The following is a 10,901-nucleotide window of genomic DNA, read 5'->3' as shown; positions in this document are numbered from 1 at the left end:
AGCACATGTTTGGCGGTAACACGCCCACACCACTATACAAAAGAATAACGAAAGTACGTGAAGTTCATAATACATTCACAACAGTTTTATCTTGGGGAAAGATATGTCACAGTACTTACTTAGAGTCGGTAACTTACGGAAATCTATTCTGAACATCGCACCCGTGGATTGGAAAAAATTTAATGACTTGTGTTCGTACTATAATCTTTCCAATTTTTATATTTTTCATAGCTTCTGGATTTTTTTAAATTTCTTAAACCAACGAGGGGGTTACATAAGTTACATCCCCCAGGCCCATCAGTGGAAGGTAGTCTTTCACTAGCGCCACAATCTCAAAACTCAACGGTGAGAATATGAACTTCCCTTCATGCGATACGAGTGTGTAGGATCAGTACCATCAGTACCAGATAGACAAAAAACCATCGAAATGCCGCAGTTCTGCAGTGTTTTTGTGTTGCCGTATCGTTTAACTTGACTTAAAGGAAATTTTTAAAATTTATACCAATATTTGGAGTATGGCTCACCTTTAAACGTTTTAATGTATTGCATCACGGTGCTGGGGCCAGTAAATTCTGTTTATGTTCCGACTCCGTCAAGGCGGTGAAGAATTGTGATTCATATGCATCAGTTGAAGAGCCTGGGAAAACTTGGGAGTCGCTTTTCTGTGATTTCGTGGATTCCTGTAATATTAGGAGGGTGTGGGACCTTAAATTTGTAAATGACGGCGTTGCAGAATTTTTAAGGACGACATTAGAGCTAACTAAGAGCAAGGTACTTATAGTACTCACCGTTGTGCCCATTTCTTGGATGAGATCAATGGATTTTATTTGTTATTGCTGATTTTTCTTTAGCGATATTGCAAAAGTACTTTTCCCTCGCGCTGAAATACCTTCTTGTTTACAGAGACATGAATTTTTTCTCCGCAACGATGGAATTTGGATTGCTGAAAGTTGCATTTCTCATATCGTTTCTTATCCTCTGCTGGCCCTTAGAGAGTGCGTACAATTTCTCGCGAATTAATCTTCCACCGGAGCATCTACCTTTCTTTTTCAACAGCTTCCCTGATGCTGCTGAAGCCTGTAGGAAAGATGATCGCTGCCCGTATAAGGTAAAGTCGAAAATTAGTTTATGGGATGGTTTCCATTTGTAACTTTGAATATTTCCTTAGTTGGACAGGGAATCATATCGTTCTCCTCTCCGTGAAATCTCGTTTTTCTATATTAATGTTGTACTGTCTAATCGTATTCGGCAATACTTTCATAGATGCATTTGGATCGGGAAGCATGCTGGGGATATGAAGACAATTGTGTAATTGGTGGTACAGCGTCCTACTCAAAACCATCATGTCCTGGGGACCACAAAGGTTGGGTGCAGACAAAACAGGCACAAATAGCTACGTTTTTCAGCCAAGGCGATTTTGGCTACGTGAGGGATAAATTAAGAGATATGAAAATGATGTGTGAGCCTACATTTAGAGTAAGTATCCATCTAGAGTTATTATAATATAAGTTGTAATACTCATAATTATTGGTTGGATATTGAGAAATGCCAATTATTTCTGTGTGTGTGGGTCAATGGAGTGGGTAGAGATGCTAATCTGCTAAGTCTTATACTTGGAGCCTACATATATGACCTTAATGCCAATGAGGTTCCATTACAGAATTTGTATGCAAGGCCGTTGCGTGGTTTTGATGTTACCCATGTTACGAGTTAGATTAATTCCTTTCATTGCTCACTTTTAGGAAGATTCTTCCTTGGAGTGCACAAAACACCTTCATTACTGCCGTGGCCGGAACATCATGATCAATTTCACTGATCTTGCCCAGAGACCTGAAATGTTTCGGTATAAAATGGATGTTTTGAAAGAAGGTCAAATTGGTGGATACTGCAGGCAAGTCCTTTTCTCCTTAGTTTCTTGAGGAATAATTCAATGATATGCATTCCTTCTCTGGAAACATCTCCTTTTTAATATGCGCGTTCGTAGAAGTTCATGGGTGATAATGTCGTTATGTATATCCCGGGATTTGAAAACAATTTATGAGAGAATTAGTGTATGCTTATTTCAGCTTCTGTATCTTTTTTGTCTATTTTGATGGGAGAATGTGCATCTTGTATCTTTAAAAATATTGCATGTCCATATATACCGTCATGCAGTTGTGATTCCACACGGGTGGGTATCAAAAAAGGATTAAATTGATCTCAGCTACTTTTACTTTGTAAGAATTGTTATTACCTACGAGTACTAAATAAAATTTAAAAAAAGACCTACTTTTTGGAAATATAAATCCTTAAGTATTGAAGTATTGCCATCATTACTTTTCCAAGACGCCCTTTCCTGTTCATGAACGCCTCCTTCTCTAATGCAATTCGCTTCCTGATGTCCTTACTACTGTATCCGTTTTCCTCTAATGTGCTGCTTAAATAGTTGAATTGCTGTTCCTGCTCAAGCTTCTCTCCACCTACTTTTATCTTGAGTCTCATATTCCTTGCGCATGAAGCTGTACAAAACCACATTACCTTGGTCTTCTTGTGATTAATCCTCATCCCATATTCCTCGCACCGCTAGTCTAACGCATCCACTAGAGACTGCAGTCCCCTCACTGATTGGCTGATGATCACCTGGTCATCCGCAAACCTTACCGTTTTTTAACATCATTCCTCCCACTTTCACTCCAGCTTCCAACGTTAAATAGATATTCTGCTGTTTAAAATTCAGGAATTTTCTACTGTAATAGATAGGAGCAAAAGCATATTGCAATGATATGAAGGTGTTGCAGAGATGGAATGATGGCCTAAAACACTTGGAAAATATTTCACCTCAACCAGGAATCAAGCGATAGCTCAGAAAACCAGGTTACCAGGATTACTGAGAGAGAGGATTAATGTAAGGCACTTAGCTTGGAGAATGAAAGCAAATTAGTATGTACTTCTGTGTATATATATGATCTACTCTTGGTTTCCACAACTTGATACCTGAGTGAATTAGTGAAATGGGTTGGAATCGTATTTGGGTCACCACATCTGTGATTAGATGGATGTGTGTACTACTCGCGAAAACAATCAAGGGTAATGTTTTATGCATTTTGTATTTTTTGCGTGAAGCTTTGAATACAGAAATGTATGTTCTGGTGCAAAAGGCATTAAGGCAAGTCAAGCAAGTAGAGATGCAGTGAACTGACTGTAGAAACAGTGTTTTTGTTCCTCCTTAATGAGATCCTGGTTGCTGTGTCAGGAACTAGAAACCACTGATAGATGTTGCATTGCTTAGTTGAATCTTACTAATCAGTTAATAATTCTTGTTGCCGTGCATCAGAAGATGGAGAAAGGTAATGGTTTATTTCTTCACAATTGAGTATTGAGACAAAGAGATTTTTACAGAAACTTAAACATGCCAACAAAATCAAGCAAACAAAGTACAAGAAGATACTGCCAGGCAGCAGCACTTTTACATACAGGCATCATAATAGCCAACTTATATGACATCAATATGGACTCAATCTCAAATAAAAATCGCATAGCCCAAAAATGAGTACTATGTGCGGCTTGGTCTGCTGCTTTAGTATAAGTTAAGGAAGTGTATAGGGTTGCTCAATGTGCCATGTTGCACTGTCTGTCATTTCCTTTTCCAGATTCTCATAAAAAAATATTCAATGATTCTAAACTTGTATTTAATGAATTTTACCTTATAATGTCATGCGCTTGCACCAGCATGATGATGACAACATGCATGTTTTTTCTGTCTTGCAGTGCGTATTTTTGAATTTGTAATTGATGTTAATATGTGGATATTGCTAATTCTTAAATTCATGCCCCATATATGTTTCAATTTTAGGCTGGAAAGTAAGCGACTGGAGGCTGAGGGAGATCAGCTTAGCCCTTTGCAGTCATGGGGACCTGAGATGCGTAACTTTGTCAGCCTGCCTAAGCGCCCGATTGAATCAGGCGATTGCACTCTTGTCATTGACAAGCCAACCTACATCATGAAAATAGATGCAGGTGATTGATAAATATCTATTTGGGTCTAGAACTGGGTAGCTCCGATTCTTCTTCCCTTCTAGAGGTCTGAACCTGAATCTGAGTTCAATTTGTATTTTGCCTTGAATAGGTGAAAGGTTTTAAACACACCAGCTAGAAGGGTTGAAAACTTTAGTGGGATAGACTAAAATAGTTGTTACATAGACACTATTTGAAATCTCTCTCTTTTGGTCAGTTTAAGAGGTCAGCAAAGTGAGCTCCGAGTCGTTATTTTAGAGTTAATTGTTAAGGACTCTTCATCAAGGCTAACCTTGAGTATGCTACAATTCTTGCACAAATGTTGTGAGCTACTCCCCATTTTGGTTTTTTAATAAAAGTATTCCATTTAGTTGTGCATTAACTACTTTTAGCATACATTAGAGTGGAGGTGTACTCGAGCTCTATCATATCAGTGACTGGCTTGGTGAAAGCTTGCAAAATTTCCCTAAATTTTTACTTGAATTAAAATATAATCAACCAGTTTCAGAAGGTAGTGGCCTATTTATGTAATCTATTTTGAAGATTTTTATCAGTAAATTTTGCAATTTTTAAAAGTAAGCCTCAAATCAAATTTATAAATATTGGATTTGTTCTATTTGAAGCAAAATTTGTTGTTGGTACTGCATGAGTAGTTACTCATTCTCATACTTCTTCTCTGTTTTATTCTCTTGATTCCAGCTGTTAACATGTACCACCACTTCTGTGACTTCCTCAATCTGTATGCATCATTCCACATGAACTCCTCCTATGCTTTTGGTGATGGTTCAAGCTATTTTGGCCAGGACAACTTAATGGTTATCTGGGAGACTCACCCTTACCAGTCAGCATTTGAGGAGGCCTTCTCGGCCTTTACCCACCACCCTGTGCTCAACTTACGAAGCTTGGAGGGTCAGGTTGTCTGCTTTCGCAACGTCATCTTTCCACTCCTACCGAGAATGATCTTTGGGCTCTACTATAACACTCCTCTTGTGAGTAAAATTTATTCAGTTGACAAACCAACCTACATCATGAAAATAGATGTAGGTGATTGATAAATATCTATTTAACTTGTATTTGATGGCTGGATGGCACAGTTGTGATCCATGATCCATTGTAGGAATTGCCAATCAGGTAACCTCTGCACTGCATGTCACATCAAGTGGTTTAAGGTTTTTGACGTCACTCAGTGATTTGACCCATCCTCTCAAAGCATGATCATGGATGGGGATACGAGAAAATAGCACTTTAATTTTATAGCACTTTCAATTACATTGATGTCAAGGACTTTCGGGTGCAGCTGCATACTGCGCATTGTCATGCAAGCTTTCGCTGCCATTGCTGGTAGCATCATCAGGCGATGAATGCCTGATTCATTCATTGCCTGATGATTCGAGCTGCAATGGCCGCTAAAGCTTGCATGATAATGCACAATACGCAGCTGCACCCGAAAGTCATCTGCGAAAGCCTACATTCCAAACTTTCAATTACAGTTTATAGAATTTTGTATCATCTATTTTTTTTTCTTTATTTTCATAATGAAGCACTAATAGTTTACGATAAAGTGTGATGAAACACAATTATATGAAAAAATATGGAATAGTTTAAATAATTATGAGGCATAGCATTAATAAATTAAGGAATAAGAAATAAAGTAAATGATAAAAAATGATATCAATATCCTATCATTTACACTAGTTGAATATCAACATTCAACAAGTTCCAAAACTTTCTTCCTGAAACCAGTTGTGCCTGTCAGTCAAAACTAGATTGAACTGCATTATCAATAACAGAAACTTTATTACTTCCACAATATATTTTTTAGTAAATTTTAAACCCCACCATTGCCAACCACCACCAGTATTTTTTTTTATCAAAACATTATCTCATACTAGTGTGGGCTGGAAATCAGTTTTTAAAAATAATTCTTTATCATTCTCTCCCCAACTCATCTATCCTCCCCAATCTACTTAACACTTTCAGCTCAATGGTAAAATTTTTAACTTTGCCTCGATCCAAAATTTTTTTCGTCATTTAGCCTGAGAAGTGTTACATTTTATAAAAAATAGTCAAAATAAGTTGTTATGCACAAAAAATATGTATGTATAATAATTAAGATTTTTGCCGTCATCCATGGATGACACTCTGATCTGGAAGAGGGGAAAGGCTGCGGCGCTCGCAATGTTTTTATGTAAATCACCCGCAGCAACTTTTTGATTGCTTTTTTTTCCAAACTATTTCATCTTTTTTATTTCTAGGGTTGACTTATAAGGTTACAGGTTATAAATGTAGGCATTTTTTTAGTTTTTCGTATTTAACTACCATGCCATCTTATTATAATATTGTATGTATACAGTGATACATTTTACAAATCTCTACTGAGAAAGTAGCAGTAACTTCTTGTTATTTCCTATCCATGAATATGCAATGTGTCTTAGTATAAGTTTCTGTAAATGTTTTCCTTCTACTGGAACTCCCAGTGCATGCATCACCTTAGGGTTGGCTTGGATGACTGGTTTCTGACTTGTGCTGCTGCTGATCATACTATTACGTAAGATTGTGCATTTGGAATAGGAAAAAATATGGTTAGTCATGAACACGTGTCCTATGTGTACCCCCTCCATACAATCCTAAGAGTCAACCTAATCCACACACACCCTACTCCTGACCTGCGCCTGCAGATGAAATCTCCTGGCACACACTTAAGGAGAACTTGAATACGCATCTAAGCTGTCAGAAACAGTTTTTCTTGGGGATTGGGTTGGTGTGGTGGTTAGATGGCTTCCCACCCTGTGGGCTCGGGTTCAAATCCCGGCGGTGGCAGAGAATTTTCAGAGACTGCCCGATCCCTGTTTGAATGTTGCGTGGAGAACATTTTAAGGACAACGCTCCGTCCGTCGGATGGGATGTGAAGCCGTGGTCCTCTTGGCACCTTTCTTTAAGAGCAGGCTAATGCCGACGCCAGGTTTCTCTCCACTCTACCTTCCCGACCCTTCCCTTACGGCACAAATGACCTCAGCTGTCGGTCGCCTCCTTCAAATACCATGCCAACAGTTTTTCTTGTGGGAAAAGGTGGGTGAAACCTACACAAAAGACTCAGACCCAATGGCTATAGCAAGGGTTCCTTTGGGGAAGGGAAGGACTGAGCGTATTGATTGCAGGGGTAGAGCAAGGACCAAATTCCAACTTTCATTCTTTCCTACAAGAGACCTTCCATCTTCCATTTAGAGACTTATAAGCTGTCTCCGTAAAAATAGCGAAAGAATTCTAAAGCACCGATCTAAAAAAGAGCAGAAATTTTGGCAATTCTGTATGTTTTTGAGAATATCCAAAAAGTTAATTACTCGCTACTATGTAGTATGGAAAAAAATAGCCAAAAATTTTAGAGAATATTCAATCTATATTTATTTATAATATGTTGCTATAAAATCAATTATAAAGAATAGTTTTTTAATATATGTACTAAACAATTTACAACACCGTGATTTTTATACGAAATTACTAGCAAGAATTATTTCAAAGCAAACTTTCACTTTGATGTCTTGTAGTGTTCATAATTTACATAAAACCAACATTATATTACTACATATTTATGCCGTTAATCTGTTGAGTGCTTCCTGGACTCATTGAGAGCTTTCTTCACCAGTTCGCGATCTTTTTAACGGCAATAACATGGTTGTACTCATATTATTAATGCTTTATGTAAGGCCTGGTTTTGAAAACCACACATCCGTGGCTGTGTGATCATGGATACAGACAAGTGGTTTGCATGAATGCCTCAAAACCACTGCTTGACGTCAGAAACTGCACTGTCAGGCATCACGCCACGTAGTCGTGTCTTGCACAAGTTGTCTGGGTTGCAAACTTGCAACTGCTGCGGGACGTGTATCCTTGATCACGGAGAGCTGTTGCGCACTGTGAGGCTTGGAAAACAGGAACACGGTACTCCCGTGAATGCTGCTGGCGCACGATAGCTTCCATTTTATGAAGGGGAATCTAACGGAAATAATAAGCCCGGTGTATCCTAGCATTAATGCAGTAATGCCGATGATTTTGCGTCCTATGTTATTTTTTTATAAAGATCGCGGAAAATATGGAGCGAGAGTGAAAATCATGCATGGATAATCTGCAACACGGATATACCACAGCCGTATAATCAGAAGTCTGCTGTATGCGGTAGCAGGTGCAAGTCCAAGGTCTGAACATAAGCTTTAAATTTATTCATCTCGATGCTTAAATATTCCAACTGTTTGATAAACTGTTGGCCAAAGGTCTTTAGCAACCTTATCTTTTTTAAAGAGAAACATGAGCATTGTACATCTGACTTTGTATGATTGTTAGGTTGTATACTTCAGTTGCCAGGTAGTGGTATGTTTATGCTCAAAAATAGTACACCCCCCACGATTTTAGCAAACAGAGTAAAGGATACTCCACGTAAAGTTATAAAGCTTCTTTCACCAAAATATCTTGTTTTAGCATTGCATACATTAACAAGATGTGTACTAAGGTCAAAATTTTCCAATTTAGTTACTTTAAAAAATCCGTGAAAATAGTGAGTGGTAATTGTGTTTTTACTTATTTATTTCAATGTACAAGTTTTATGTTTTGAAAGTGATTTTCTCAAATTTTAGGTATGCATTGTGGTGGATACCATATAATTTGATACTTTCCATTGGAAGTCTGAGCTCCAATCAGGATGGGGTTCATAGCTAATGCAGCCCTTATGTTGCAGTTTCATATGGATCTAGTTATTTTTTATATGCATGTAATTAGATTGAACATATTTCTTTTTACTGGCATAGCAATGCATATTGGAATTATATAGTTGCTATAGTTCCTGAAACTACAGTAACATTTTTTAATATCCTTAATGGCTTGAACAACACCCAAAAAGCCCAGTCGGTAGGGCCACAGTGTGTGTAACATGCACATTATGGTCAGTATTAATGCTGGTATACTTCTTGAAGAGTGTGGTTGAATAGGTAATACCATTTGTGAAAAATACTCAATGTGTATTTCAGATTTGGGGGTGTCACAAGAGTGGTCTCTTCCATGCCTTCTCCCGTCACATGCTTCACCGTCTCGGTGTGACGCGGACCCCAGCTAGGCGCCATGAAGGGAAGATCAGGGTCACCCTGATGTCGAGAGACACGCCTTACAGAAGGATACTCAATGAGGAGGAGCTTATTGCTGGTCTGGAGGAGAATCCTGACTATTCAGTTCGAAGGGTGAGGATGAAAATATGTGATTCCAGTGCTTGTGGGGGGTGGAATGGGGTGATGAGATGTTAAAATCTTTATTAAGTGCAGTGGGATAATTCAGAATATTATCAGTATTGATTTCATTCAGTTTCTTGATACTTGATTTCAGGTGTCGGATCTTTGAATATTTTTGGATCCAAATGCATTATTAATTGCCTGCTATAAAACGAAGTAATTATTCAAGTTTCTTCTTGGTATACGCGTACTTGGTAACTCCAAATACGACTTTGAAAAGACTTGAAGCACCACTCTCCATTACGGCAGCTTACATGATATAATGTGCAAAGAAATTTGAACTTATATCAGTACTACAATGTGTCATATTTCAAATGCTATACACACGTTAAGTGCTTTGCAGCGTGGTGTTTCTGATGTAGCCTTTATGCAAGTACAGTAGAATCCTGATTTGAGGTTTTTCATGGGGGACAAAATTTAAAACACTTAAATGCGGAAAAACATTAAATGAGGACCTGCCATTTTTTGAGGTTGTAGAGTGCGTGCTATGATTGGAACAGCTTTCCATAATGTTGAAATATAATTTTAAGTAATTAAAAGGAGTCATATGCAACAATAAACATTTTTCATCTATTCAATGTGCTTAGTAAGGTTGGAAGAAACTTTTCAGAAAACAGCAAAAAATGGGATGTAAAATTAAATATGATGAGCAATTTGTGGATATTTTAAGAATAAAGAAAAAGTTTTATCATAACAATTATCTTAAAAACATTACAGTACTAGGAGCCGACCAATAGCAAATGTAAAAAAGAATTGCACATGAGGCATATGATGAATTTGGTGATCTAATGGGCAATCTTTTCAATTTTCATTAGGCATTATTCAGTAACAAAACAAAAAAATATATGCCAAAAATTAAAATGAACCCAAACAAGAAATACAATGCATTAGCTTTATTCCTATTCACAAATTCAGTACTTATTAATGTAAACACCTTTAAGAGTGGCTAAAGAGTTATTTTTTTTTTAATCTGAGATTTTACTTTGCTTGTTTTTTTTGCCATAACTAAGAAGCAGTTCATTTTCTAGTTTTGATATTGTCAATAAAATTGATTGATTGTTCTCAACAGATGAAAAGTAGGATCTTAATTTATCTAATCCAACGGCAGCCTCTGAAAACGTTGCCACTGCCGGAACTTCCTCAATCTCATCCTCACTGCAGTTAGAGTCTGTTTCATTTATTTCACTACAAATTTCACCTAATGGGACAATCCCACTGGTCTGCACTTCATTATCACATTCAACAAAATCATCAAACGATACATCAGAATTAAAAGTTTGCCATTCATTATCATCCAATAAAGTTCGTAAATCACAATCTATTTCAGTGGTATTCAGGAACCCCACTTTTGTGAAACAGTTTGTGTTGGTTGCACTATTCACACTCTCCCATGCACTTGCAATAAAATGGATGGCCTGTAACACATTAATTTTGGCTTGTTGTTGCCCACAATTTATTGAGACAATTGCCTTTCTTACCAATGCACTTCTGTTAAGTTGTTTGAAAACTTTGATAACACCCAAATCCAATGGCTGTAGAACACTCGTGCAATTGGCTGGAAAGAATTCTACCCTTACATTTCTCAAGAAATGTGTATTAGGAGAATGTGCAGCACAACGGTCAATAAAAAGGATT

General features: G+C 37.5%; 1 protein-coding gene across 1 annotated transcript in view; it reads left to right on the top strand.

The window, feature by feature from the left end:
- The first annotated feature begins 414 nt into the window (after positions 1 to 414).
- Positions 415 to 10,901, top strand: part of LOC124156439 (EGF domain-specific O-linked N-acetylglucosamine transferase) — a 31,884-nt gene continuing 21,397 nt past the window's right edge. Inside the window, exons 1-7 of the mRNA XM_046530993.1 lie at positions 415 to 771; positions 904 to 1,108; positions 1,264 to 1,476; positions 1,743 to 1,891; positions 3,833 to 3,996; positions 4,693 to 4,982; positions 9,012 to 9,218. Coding sequence (XP_046386949.1) covers positions 908 to 1,108; positions 1,264 to 1,476; positions 1,743 to 1,891; positions 3,833 to 3,996; positions 4,693 to 4,982; positions 9,012 to 9,218 — 1,224 coding nt within the window. The 5' untranslated portion in view covers positions 415 to 771; positions 904 to 907. The remainder of the gene's footprint in view (positions 772 to 903; positions 1,109 to 1,263; positions 1,477 to 1,742; positions 1,892 to 3,832; positions 3,997 to 4,692; positions 4,983 to 9,011; positions 9,219 to 10,901) is intronic.

The sequence above is a fragment of the Ischnura elegans genome, chromosome 3, assembly GCF_921293095.1.
Source record: "Ischnura elegans chromosome 3, ioIscEleg1.1, whole genome shotgun sequence".
Lineage (NCBI taxonomy): Eukaryota > Metazoa > Arthropoda > Insecta > Odonata > Coenagrionidae > Ischnura > Ischnura elegans.
The sequence above is the reverse complement of the archived record's forward strand: the minus strand, read 5'-3'. Positions and strand labels throughout refer to the sequence as shown.